This window comes from Nyctereutes procyonoides, unplaced genomic scaffold, assembly GCF_905146905.1.
Source record: "Nyctereutes procyonoides isolate TBG_1078 unplaced genomic scaffold, NYPRO_anot_genome, whole genome shotgun sequence".
In the NCBI taxonomy this organism is placed as follows: domain Eukaryota; kingdom Metazoa; phylum Chordata; class Mammalia; order Carnivora; family Canidae; genus Nyctereutes; species Nyctereutes procyonoides.
In genome coordinates, this window is record NW_026575031.1 from 5,456,611 (window position 1) to 5,470,339 (window position 13,729).

Here is a 13,729-nt window from a genome sequence, read left to right on the forward strand (position 1 = left end):
CTGCCCCACCCAACAAGTGACGCATACGTGTGCGTGCATGTGCGTACACAGACACACATCGACACACACACACACACACACACACACACACACACACACAAACCCACCTCTGAAGGGATACCTGAACCCATTTACCACTGAAGAGTTATTCCAGACCAAATCAAAATGAAAGCATGTTTCAAATTTCAAGGTACTTCTGAATGAATCCCCTTTGGGGGCTGTGAGTCATGGTGCTAAAAGGATATAGGGCGATGACTTTTTGGAGCAGTTCAGTGGAGGAAATGATGATCCGGTGCATGGTCAGCATGACTTGCAACAGTTGGTTACTTCGGCACAGGTTTCCATCTGCATCTGAAAACATAAAAAACAGAATCTGAGCGAGGCCCCTTGAGAGGAATGGGTCACCTGCCCGGATGCCCGACAACCCTCCAGTACTGGAAGGTGGAGGCAGATGGATGGCCCAAGTGGGGCTTCTTTACACAGCGCTTCTCCCACTGCTTTGAGCACCACGCACCCTTCCCTCTCTGGTTCTTACCCTCCTGTTGCATTTTTCCCTTCTCCAAAATGCCCATTTGATGTTCATTGACCCCCTCCCACCTGAAAGATGGTAGATTCTTGGGAAAGGGATAAAACTTGCACCATACACGTGAGTCTCTGTTGAGAGCAAAAGCAGATCCAAGTTTTATGGGGCCTAAAGCGTATATAATTGAGGGGAGAGGTCCTTTCTAGGGTCAGAGTGAAAAATACAGTTGTAACAGATTACAGTTAAATATCTTTTGCAAATCTTATGAGATCACAGGGATAGATTTCTAGGGCTCCCTCATGGCCTTGGAAGGGGCTCTGAAATACAAGCTTTCCTAGTGTTATGGGAGATATGCCGCTGGATGAAAATAAAGGAGGAAGACTATAGGCAACCATGACATGTGGAGGTTACGGCTGGGTTATAAGTATCTGTGATGGTTCATTTAAAAGATCACGGTTGGCCAGGTTTTCCAAATCTCTGCAGGTACCAAAGAGTCAGATGCATTCTACACATGGGTGCCGGGTGTACAGATTTCCTTTGGAGTGGTTTCTAAAATCTTTTTAACACTTACGCCGTGAAGTGTTAGAGGCTGTGTTGGCTATTTGCAGCCAGATCTGTTCTCTTTCCTTCATCGTGGATTGCATAACCCTTGCCAGCCAGCGCCAGTTGGGTTCGGCCATGCAGAAGCATGAACAAGTGATGGCAGGGGAGATGAATCAGGGTACCTCTCTCTCATGCCCTCACTGCTTTGGCACCACGTCCCTGGTAGCAGCTCTAGGTCTCTTCGTTGAATGACAACACTCGCTGGCTTGTCCTCCATGACTCCAGCTCCTACCGAGAGCTAACACTCTTAATCTCACGTGACCCCCAGCCCATGGGTGGGTTGGGGGGAGGCAATGACTTCTATTTGTTGACAGTCTGCGTGCAGCATCTCTTAATTCCACCTTCATCTCTGCAAGCAGCTCCTTCACTCAGGCACTCTCATTTAAGCAAGCCACCTGAATCCTATTCTCTGATGGGAGCTTGAATGACTCAGAGCAAAGTATCAGATGAAGGAATGGACACGCCTTGCTGTAGCATTTCAAAGTTCTTACAAATACATGATGCAGGAGGGGCTGTCATTTTCACTCTCTCCAAGCGCATGTAACGATCAATGATGGGCGCAGTGCAGTGGGCGCAGGATTCGGAACTCCTGGCTCACCCCCAAATGACCTAGGGTCACAGTTCACTGAGAAACTGCACATCAACAGGCAGGACCACTCACCACCCTGCCACCCTGGTGCCACCACTCACCATCCCCCCCAAATCCGGGGATTTACACCCACTCTGTTCCTCTCTCTGCTCGCCCTCCCCATCTCCCCGGGGGCCTTCCAGAGACTGTGGCTTCCACTGTGCACAGAGCCTCCCGCCTTCTCAAGGATGCTGATCCTGCCTCTGTCCACAATCTCTCCTGCATCATCAACGTCCCTCTCTCTCTCCTGCTTTTCTCACCCATGGCATTTACACACAATGAAACAAAGCCTTAGCCTCTCACCAGCCCTAGGACTTCTCCATTTCTCTGTTCTCCTTTTCAGCAGAGCCTCACTGTCACCAATTTCCCACCTCCCATTCATTTTCAAGGTCACCAACCAGCTCTACATCGCCGGATCCAAGAGTTTGTCTCTGGCTTCCTCTGACTTCATGATTCAGGTTGCATCCAACCCAACCCGATCCTAAGTTGACAACCCTCTTTCCTGGAACACTTTCTTCTCTTGGCTTCCATAGCATCACACTGTCTCAGCTTCTCTCTCACACTCTTCTTCTGTCTCCTCTTCCTCTGATGAGTGTTTAAATGTCACCAAGCTCTGTGGCTTAGTCCTCCCACTTCTTTTAAAAATCAATTTTAAAATTTTGAAGCTTCTTAAGTTTGAAATTAAAAAATTTAATTTTTTTTCTGGGGTGAACTCATCTAGTCCTTTGGCTAAAACAACCATCTATTTGCTGATGACTGCTAAACTTACATCTTCAGCATGAGTACCAAATTAACACGTCCAACGTCCTCCTTGGCAAAGCAACACAGGTGTCTAATTTCGAACTAACTCATCCCAACAAAACTCTTGAGCTCTCTCTCCCCATCACCCCAGTCCAGTCCACCTCCATTCTTTCTCATCTCAGGAAATGACACCACCAACCATCCTCAGTTACCCAGACTGAAAACCTAGGAGACATCCTTAATTTCTCACTTTCCCTCACCTCCAATCCATCAGCAAGGTCTTGCTTCTTCTTCTTTTTTTATTTAAATAAATTTATTTTTTATTGGTGTTCAATTTGTCAACATACAGAATAACACCCAGTGCTCATCCCGTCAAGTGCCCACCTCAGTGCCCGCCACCCAGTCACCCCCACCCCCCCCCACCTCCCCTTCTACCACCCCTAGTTCATTCCCCAGAGTTAGGAGTCTTTCATGTTCTGTCTCCCTTTCTGATATTTCCCACTCATTTTTTCTCCTTTCTCCTTTATTCCCTTTCACTATTATTTATATTCCCCAAATGAATGAGACCATATAATGTTTGTCCTTCTCCGATTGACTTATTTCACTCAGCATAGTACCCTCCAATTCCATCCACGTCGAAGCAAATGGTGGGTATTTGTCGTTTCTAATGGCTGAGTAATATTCCATCGTATACATAAACCACATCTTCTTTATCCATTCATCTTTCGATGGACACCGAGGCTCCTTCCGCAGTTTGGCTATTGTGGACATTGCTGCTATAAACATTGGGGTGCAGGTGTCCCGGCATTTCATTGCATCTGTATCTTTGGGGTAAATCCCCAGCAGTGCAAGGTCTTGATTCTACTTAAAAAATGTATCTCAAACCTGTCCATTTCTCTCCATCCTTGCCATTACACATACTAGTCGTAGCCAGCACCATGATGCAGTAACCCCAAAGACCCCCTGCGTCCACTCCTGTCCACTCTCCACACAGAAGCTAGGAGTCAGCCTGTATATCAGGTCACGTGCTTCATACACGTTAATGGATTCCATTACACTTGTAATAAAATACAAAATCCTTGCTGCGGCCAGCGGAGCTCCACATGTTCTGGCTCCTTCTAATATCTCACACTTTATTTCCTACCACATTGCTCCTCTTCAGACCTCTATTTATTTATACCTCAGACCCTCCAAGTTTATTCCCAACTCACAGACTTTGCGTTTGATATTTCCTACAGTGTGGTCTTTCTGCCCTTGGCCTCTTCATGTCATTCCCATCTCAGTTTCAATGTCACATCCTCGGAGAGGTCTTCCTTAAACTACCTAAGGTTAAGGTTATATATACCTTAGGTATATACCCTTCCTAAGGTTCTTGGTATTTGATATTGATTCTTAGAGTTTGATATTGATTTTTCACTGATGATATACATTAATACACATACTGTTTTCTTCTTGGCCAACACAAAAGAAACTCAAGGTTACAACTTGAGAAATCATTTTTATGAAGTATTCAGCTAGGCTGGTTACTGTTCCCTTAATCTTTACAAGATTTTTATTTATTTATTTGAGAGAGAGAGAGGGAGAGAGTAAGCATGAGCAGTGGAGAGGGCAGAGGGAAAAGCAGACTCCCCACTGAGCGGGGAGCCCATGTGGAGCTTGATCCCAGGACCCTGATATCATGACCTGAGCCAAAGGCAGGTGCTTAACTGACTGAGCCACCTAGGCACCCCAGTTTTTTAATCTTTCATGACTTCTCAACTTAGTGAAGCAGGGTCCATATCATGTTGGGTATTTGCACCATAAGCATCTTTGCCACAAGCTTTTTCACCACATAACTAAGAGGCGGTACATCACTTTTGACATAAAAGATAAAAGAACACCTGGTTCAGTTTGGCTTCATGTCTCCCTGGTGCAGTACCTTTATTTTTATGGGATATGAATCTTAGCCCTCACGATGGTCTACAGAGTGGCACTGAATTTTGAACCCATGTTTCCCACAGAACTTGGAGTGTCCGTTAGTGGATGTGTGACAATATGCCAAGAACAAATGCTGTTCTCACAATGCGATACAGAGCTCTGTTACAAATATGAATCTTAGTGTTTGGATACTTCTCTTAATGAAGGAGGAAATTGGAAATTTTAGCATGGAGACAATTCCATAAGCAAAAAAAAAAAAAAAAAAAAAAAGTAACAGCATGAAGGACTGAAGACTGTGCTTAGCTATAATACACAAAATCCACTCAATTGTTGCACAGTTCTACAACTGCACATTTTAAAGGTACTCAAACATGTTGTATTTTGCAATAAAAGCTTTTTAATTTTGGTATTCATTTTTCATATGTCCTTATGTCCTTTTTAGTGAACATCCCCTTTTTTGTTTTGTTTTTTTTTTTTTGTGTGTGTGTATGATCTTATTTTTTATAGCCAAAGTGTTTTTCCCCTGATGAGTGACGCAGCGAAAATGCTTGTAGGAAAATGCTTACTGCACAGGTGGTGGTGTTGAAATTGGTTGGCACTGGTTAGTGTCGCGCTTCCTCTGTTTCCTGGCCCAATTTCTGTAATAGTTACCTCTTGCCACGAAAATTCCGCGTAACAAACCACCCCAAAACTCAATGACTTAAAAGGGTACTCAATTATTTTTGTCTCCCAAGTGTCTGTGAACTGGCTGCCAGGTCAGCTAAGACTAGACTTCGCTGGGGCCTTGGACACGTGCCCCGCCACCCCCCCCTCCCCCCGGCTGCCTTGGTTGAGGTATATTCTTTCCAGGTGATGGCCAAAGGGCAACTAGAAATACTGAAGGCCTCTGAAGCCTGGGCTTGGAACTGGCATGCTGACACTTCCGTCTTGTTCTGCTGCCAAAACAAGTCCTGCTGCTCAGTCTCCGGTGAAAAGCAGGGACTTTTAAGTCACGTGAACAATCTCACAGACACACAGAAGGTGAAACTTGCAGGGGGGTTGGTGGGGGTGTAACAATGTAATCAAATCTCCCACAATTATGAGGGGGCTAACTTTTCAATTCAGCCTCTGACATTGCAGTTTTCATAATGCTCCTTTCCTCACCACGGTAGTAGGGTCATATTCCAGTATCCTATGGGGGAAAAGCAGGGAAACTGAAATATCTTTGTAGGGTATGCATTTGAACATTCATAGGAGTGATGGGACATAGTCACTGGCTTTTTCAGTACGGACAGGCTTGCTCTCTCCACAGTTCTTGGTGGCTGGCTAGCATCCTTCCATGGATGCTCATGTATTAGGGAAAGGGGCTTAGAAGTGTCCTGGGTGAGATCAAAGCCAAGTCACATATGGAAGGATTCAATATAGGTTTCGCATAGAGAAAAGTACAGAGAGCTATTAGAACTGACTTCACATATCTAGAGTACTACCCACAGGAGGTTTAGATTTGTTTTGCGGGGCCATAAAAGGCAGCAGCAGAGAGGCTGAGATGGAGACAGGACTGAGCGCCACGGGAGGCAGAGACGTCTAACCACCAGGACTGCCCATCAACAGAGGCACTCCTATCACAGAGACACTCACGAGGGGGCCCCAGAGCGACACTTAGTTGCATCCCTAATGGGTGGAGCTGCTATTATTCACTCAAGTCCTAGTAGTCCCAGGGGCTATGCCAATAAGCTCCTTAAATGATGTTATTTCTAATTCTTAAAATAATTCAGCAATTTTGGTGTTGCTAAAAACTTATAGCTGAGGAAAATCAAAGTATAGAAAGATGGGATAATTTGTCCTAGGTCAGAGAGACAAAGAGCTGGGATCTGGATCTGGCTCCAGGTCTGTTTGATTCTAGAACTCCAGCTCTCTCCACTCTACTCAGCCGCCTGCCCCATGGCCATCTGTTGGGAGAGGGAATTCCAGCATTAAATGGGGGGCTGAAGGAGATGAGCTTTGAGATCTCTTCCAGTGCTCAGACCTAAGTCTAAGAGATGCTGCTGGGGTGTTGGGTTGGAACCAATGCTCATTTGGAAAAATAGCTTTTGAACCCTTGATGATTTCTGAAAAATTCTTATATGCCTTGGCCGATTTATACTGATCAATAAAGTTGCCCTTAAGAAAAAAAGGGTGCTGTGCTTAAGGTTCAAAACCATGCTTGCTCTCCCTTTTTACCTGGCAGCCCCTCTTCCAGAGTTCTATGCCATCCCCCCACCGCATGTTAATCCTCACATGGTCTCTGTGGGAGTGAGGGCTGGCAAATGGTAAGGCCAGGACAGGATGACTCACTCAGCAAAGGGAGACAGGAATGGAGTGAGGGAAGAAGCATGTCTGCACCTACACCCAGAACTCCCTTCTTGGCTATCCTTTTCCACCAGGAGAAAGTCTGCATGTCCACTTGCCCTCCATGTGACCTCATCAAGGGTGCATTCCCTTCCTGACTTCATCTCACAGAACTTCTTCCTTTTTCAGAGGAGCCGCCTCCCTTTGAAAGTCAGATTTGTAAGTGGGTGGTCAAGGGGAATTTACCTTCCAGACTGCAGAATTTAATTTTGATATTTTGATATAATTGCTGTAAGCTGATTTAAATATTTCAATGAATAATTTCATTTTGTTTGCATCTTTAGGCTTTTCAAAATGCAGGGTGTCATACTAAAAATTCTAATAAGTAAAATGTGCAATGCATAATAAAGTGTGCATATTTTCTCAGTACCATCTGCTCCTCACACTTTAGGGGAGACTTCTGTAAAGGGTTGAAACCTCATCAGGGTACAAAAATGTCAATCTTCTGTTCTCTGCCACTAAACCCGGGCAGTAACATATGCTGCTGGAGAAGTATACTAGTCAAGGACCCATCCCACCTGGGAACCATTTGGCCCAGAAAGCAAAAAGCAAGCCATGTGGCTTCTAGATAGTCATTTCTCGGGGTGGGAAAGACTTTTAACATTTTCTACCTCAAACTTCTATCTTATGCATTATTTCTTCCTAAAAGCATCACAGGTAAGTGGCCATCTAGCATCTCCTTGTAGTTTTCCAGGGACAGGAAAACTCTATATTCTACATAGTGACTTTCCACTCTACTTCAACTAAAAACATTTTTTTTGATGCAACTAACCTACACTGGTCATTAATCTACTCTGTGCAAGACACTGTCTTAGATTCCAAAGGAGCTGGGGAGCTCAAAGGAAAGCCTCTTGTCATTAAGGAGCCCACAATCTGGTTAGGGAATAGGACACATGCTCAAGACATAAAGTAATGTCAGGTGGTAAATATTAAGAGTGAAGCCCATGGAGAGCACACAGAAGGATGGCAAAGTTCAGAGGAGGGAGAGGCCCTATCTGGTCATGACGGTTCAAGAGGCATCTTGGTATCTGTGGAGAAGTGACCCAGAACCTTGAGATTCATGAGGTCATCTGATTCAGCCCTTTGCTTCTCAATTGGTCTGCACACACTTTTCTTCCTTTCTGTGGTTTAATCTTAAATAAGCCCCTTGTCTCTGACAGCAACGAACTACTCCCAAATGCTTAGCTCTCCCATGAGAGCAGACTTGCGATCAGCTGCATTCTAGGCACTACTTCTTGCTGAAGGGAGGTGTCTTTCCTGCAGTGAAGGCTTGTCTGGAGAGGAGGCACAAATGACTTGCTGCAAAATGGACATAAAATATGGCCAACACCCAAGAAACTCCAGAACACAGTCTTTGCTCCTTCTTTGTTTTGGTTTCCATGGAAATCTCTTGATAGGTGAAGGATTTTGAGTGTACCAAAGGCAGAAGGTCAGAAATTGGCATGTCTCCGGCAGGCAAGCTGTCAGCCTTATGGGCATGCCACATAATAACAGGTGTGTCAAAACCAGGGACCACAAAATGGAATCAGGGGTCAGAAAACCACAGAGGCAGAGCTGGATCCAGAGCCTATGGGTGAGCAGAAGCCGCTGGTGGGGGTCAGTGTTTCCAGAACTGAGAAGACAGGATCCAGGGAGAAGCTGACAGACCCACAGAGAATTGTGAATGTGTAACACCCATGAATGTCCCAAAGAAAATAAAAATCTACTTGATGGCAACACTGCCACATTCAGTAGATGCTGTTTGGAGATCAGCAAGCTGAACAATAAGTTAATAGTTTGCTGTCGTTTCTTGTTTTGTTCTGCTAACACCTGCCACCAGGCCCGGAAGTGCATGCGAAGAAAGAATGGGGTGATGTGTGCTTTGAACCCTCCCGACTTCTACGACCTGCACAGCTTAAAGCATGTGTCGGGTACCACCTTGATCTTGTGTCTTGTCCCAGCCCCTCAAGGCTGGTGGAAGAACAATCAGAAGAAAGCAAGTGATCTTCTAGGATGGAGGCTCCCTTCCCCGGGTGGGTGTGGGACAAGGGTGGCTGTGGCCAGGGCTGTGCTGGTGGGAGCTTAAAGAACAGCTCTCCTGGGGGAACATGAGGGGAACCGTGATTTGTAGTGTTTGCAGATTTCTGTGGTCTACATACTTCCGTGTTGGCCAATTCCAAGCTTACAGTGTAGAGTGGGGTTGGGGGAGATGTGTGTGGTGTGGCCTGGGGTGCAGGGCTCGGCAGGCCACCCAGTCACCAAGGCTGGTCTTGCCCTTGCCCGGCACTCCGCCATCATCCTTCCCACCAGGCACTCCTGAGGCCACGTTACTGCTCAGCCTGCTAACCTCATGCCCTCTGGACCTTGCCCAGGGGCTGAGTCGTTGATCCAGCTCAAGGCGCTCCTCTGGTGGAGGAGGGACCACAAGCCCTAACCCTCTCAGAGATCTACATCACAGCAGCGATTTCGTGCAATGGTCAGTGCTCTAACTTAAGGACACAACTTTCCATGTAAGTGAGAATTCGGGGAAAGGGGTGCTCCCTTGTAAACCCAGCCTTGATCTTATTCCCTCTGGGACAACCTGGCGTCGCATCACCAGGCCAAAGGTGTGGGGCCTGCCACACGGGCAGGAAGACGTCAGCTGAGCTAGGATATTTTCTATCCCACATCCAAGTGAGTATCTGTGTCATAACTGGCTCTTAATTATTCACTTGCAGCGGCTGGGGGCACCATGACATGGACAATACATAAGCCTCAACTTAAGCACGAGCTGCAACTGCCAACTTTGGCCACTGGCCTTTAGAAGCAGAGCCTTCTCCAGGTGGGGACGAGGCCGACCAGGCTCCCCTCTTTCCTCTGCTCCCACCCAACCCTGGGGGGTTGACAACAGCTAAGGCCAGTGACTCAGAGAAGGGGAAAACCTGGCTTGGTCTCATCCCCTGTCCCAGAGGGGCCGACCAGGGGGGCAGTGAGGAAAAGCACCGGTGTCTCCTCCCTTCAATCCACTGACTCTCTGTCCTGCTGGGTCAGGGTGTGGGGGGGGGAGCAGAGGGGCAGGGAGAGGGGCAGGCAGAGGGGCAGGCATTGCAAGTGGCACAGCACCTAGATATGTGCACACACACACACACAGATAGGTACGCAATGTGCACATGCACAAATCGTTCCTGTAGTCAGCGGATGGAGAACTGCGTAGCCTCCCCAGATGACAACACTTGATAGCAGCGCTTTTTGTTGCACTTAGGTTCCACAGACAGCATCATCTGTGTTGAACGTGGGAGTCTGACAACTCCACACTGTCGCAGGGACTGTGGGCTCACTTTTAAAGATGAAGAAACAAGGTGTCACACCCTGGCCGTGGTCACAGGGCTGGTGAGTGGAGGCTCCCAGACAGGAATGGCCTTCTGACCCCAGGCCCAGGGCTCTTTCCTTGGCACCAGTCTCTCTTCAGGGAGTAGGCGAATGGGGTGAAGACTGGTTATGCTGGAGAGAGCTCCACCTTTCAGCCATCCATAGTACAAGGCTAACCCCCTTCCCTGCAGCCCTCTTCCCTTTCTCTCCCAAGGAGCCCTGCACCCATAGGGACCAACCCTCTCACTGCAGTTATGGTTCATTCTCTGAAAAATCACCCTGGAGATCCTAACACTCAAACCTACCACTTTTTGTGACATCAACACAAGGCAGCTATTACTGGCGCCGTTGAGCTAGGACAACTAGAACCCAGGATGCCGGTGGGTTCTGGGTGGTGGGCTCTGGTGGTGAGCCGGTGGCTGTGTGGGTGGAAATGCCAAGGCCCCCGGGAGCTCCCAGCCCTCCTGTGTTGGCCCACCTCCCCGCCTCCGTCACACAGCAGGTGCTCTCTCTGCTCTCTTGGCCAAGCCATCAGCAGGAACATTCCTCCCTGGGCACAGCTTTTCTTCCAAAGCGCGAAGCTCCATGTAAATGATGACCCAGATTTTTTGGATGAGCGATTGCAATCTATAAATGTCTACCCAAGTGCATGAATTGCCTAACATGAAAAAGAGCTTTTAGCTGTGTCGTCTTTGCTGAGCAAGACAGCCAGCCTTCCTTGGGGACTGCTGCCTCAATCTGGCCCTGTCACGTCTGAAGAATCAGGGGGCTGACAAGTCGTGAGGGAAGCTGTCCTCTTCAGTTCTGCATACTAGATACAGTTCTTGAGATGGGAATTGAGGAACTGGGCTCAGAGGGGAAAGGTGTGACAGGTGCTGGACAAGCCCAGTGATCTGACTCTGGGACAACACCATGACCTCAAACTCTGTGAGCCATTGTCGGAAAGGGAGCACCAGCTGAACACAGTGTGCAGTCGCCTTTCTGGGGCCAAACCCCCTGGGAACAATCAAACCATCTGCCTGAGTAGTGACGCTGCCATTTGATTCTCTGGTGAGCTACTGTCAGCAGAGCCTACTTGGCTCACATAGTGATCCTTCCCCACCACAGCACCATGGGAATGTGCCAGGCAGAAGCCTGTCCCAGCACCCCAGAGGACACAGACAGCTGCCAGCAGGTGGCCGGGAGAGAGGCCAGCAAAGGGGGAGTGGACCTACAGCAAAAGAGACAAATGCAAACAACACAGGGAGAGAAATCTGGGGCAGCACTTTCTTTGCTCACTGGAGCACATTCCTATTGCTTCATTCTCGTCTGTTCAATTGTGGGCCTTTTTTTGCATGTTCGTTGACAGGCTATTTGAATAGGTAATAAGAAGTAAGTTGGGGAACTTCCCAAATAGGACACGGTGAACTAATACAAGGCCCAGCTGAGATGGACAGGTGAGCCTCACACTCAACCTTCGTCAAAAAGTTTTCCTCGGGGATCCCTAGGTGGCGCAGCGGTTTGGCGCCTGCCTTTGGCCCAGGGTGCGATCCTGGAGACCCGGGATCGAATCCCACATCAGGCTCCTGATGCATGGAGCCTGCTTCTCCCTCTGCCTGTGTCTCTGCCTCTCTCTCTCTGTGACTATCATAAATAAATAAATAAAAATTAAAAAAAAAAAAGTTTTCCTCAACATGTGACTTGGTCCTAACAGACCTACATGCCTAGATAACCTCGTTTTGGTGCATGATGGGGCTGGAGCAACTAGTATATGTTGTATAAAATGGAAATACACCAAGCGCAGTTTTTCACCCAAGACATTGTTCTGGGCTTATAATTCTCTGCAATGAACAGTCCTGTACACAGCCATTATCACATCACCATGTGTGGTAAAAGTAACTCAGCAAAGCCTTTTGCAACCTGAAAGAAGTTACTCTGAAAGTCTCCCATCACCCTCCTTGGTTGTAGTTAGGGTTAGATTACATTTGACTGAGTACAGCAGAGAGCTCAGTGAACCGTGAAGGACTACAATGGTTGGTGAACTGTGCTTACTTCCCTTGCTGGATCTGGAGCACCATTTTGTTTTTCTTTTTGCTTCTGTTAGTCTTTAGCTACTCCGATGGAACCATGATTTTTTTTTTTTTTTTTTTTTTTTTTTTTGTGTGTGTGTGAAGAGCTATAACCACGACTTGGAGTGGCTGTCCACTGTGGTATGTCACAGTGTCAGGGCCAACGAGACTGTACTTGGCTTCCTCTCAAGCATGGTCCCACATCCGTGGCGGAGTTAGTTGGGGGCTTTCTAAACTCCCTCACGATCCTAGGTATGAAGTGCACCTGCTCCTCAGACCCTCAAGACAGGAGATATCCATATCTTAGAGTTTGGTGAGGTGCTAGAAATTGGCATGAGGACCTGGGAAACAAGTCTGATCCTGAGACGCCTACACATTGACACAACCTTACTATCCAGGCAAAACTGTAGGGATGGGTAAAGAATCTCTTACAGTCTGAAGGAGAAGATGTTTCCCTCTACTCGGAAGCCAAGAGCCAAATAAGAATGTCTCCAAGCACCCCAACTCATGAACTGGTTGCTGTCACCATCTTACAGAAATAGCCCAAATGCAACACTGAAACTCCCAACGTTCATACCAACTGGAAGCTGGCTGGCCTGGGGGGAATGTTTGGTACTGCTGGAGTAAGTGCAGCATCTGACTAGAAGAAATGAACCATATTCAGAAGTTAGCCTGACTCTGTCTCCTTCTCTGCATTTTATTTGTTGAACACATGAAATGCTTCCCTGTGTACGGGAGAGACTTTACATGTATCAACTCTACGCAATTCAACAGGTGTTGTTGGGGTTACCTGACATATGAAGACACTGGGGCAGAAAGGGACGACCTTCCCCAAGTTCAGCTATGAAGCAGCAGAGCTGGGACCTGAACCCAAGCTGCCCAGGCCTGACACAACTGTGATCACTTCTGAGCTTCAACTTGTTCATTTGCATAATGAGAGCTTGCTCTTGCGCTGCCCAGGACAGAGATAATCAGGAGATCGGTCAAGATAAGGAAAGAGCTTTGATATCTTTGGGGGAGAATGAAGTCCTGAACTGAGTCCAAATCATGTGACATCTGGTTGACTTGTGGGTCCTGAATATCTAGGCTGCCTGACAGTTGTCACGTAGGCACATGAAACCCTCACTCTGTTACTGAAGTGTTCTTACACATTTATTGGTGTTTCCTTGCCAACTACAGTCTCCTTGCAGGCTAGCTCACTTGAGCCTCACAACCCATCTGTAGGACGGGTATTAGTTTTATCTTTTTACAGGTGAGGAGATGGAGAAGTAAGGTGATGTGATCTGCCTAAAGTCACAAAGCTGATGAGTGACAGTGCTGGCACTTGAGTTCTGGTCTTTGGACACAAGCCCTGCCTTTTCCACCAGAGCGGCTGCTTCTCATCCTGAGAGCTGTGAAGACAACGTCCCCTCAGCACCTGAGGGCTGCTGGAGCCAGTTTCCCTGGTAAATGAGAATGCCAACATCAACGGCTTCCTCCAGGGACCGAGCATCCTGTGTTCCAGATGTGGGAGATGCCACATGACACACATTCTGTCACCACAGCTCTGCATGCTAGGTGTTTCTGCTTCACATG

General features: G+C 47.4%; 1 protein-coding gene across 1 annotated transcript in view; it reads right to left on the minus strand.

Annotated features, from left to right (window-relative positions):
- Window positions 1-13,729, minus strand: part of RASGRP1 (RAS guanyl releasing protein 1) — a 79,470-nt gene that overhangs the window by 33,223 nt on the left and 32,518 nt on the right. The window contains 1 exon segment of the mRNA XM_055316751.1: window positions 246-351. Within this exon segment, the coding sequence (XP_055172726.1) occupies window positions 246-351 (106 nt within the window).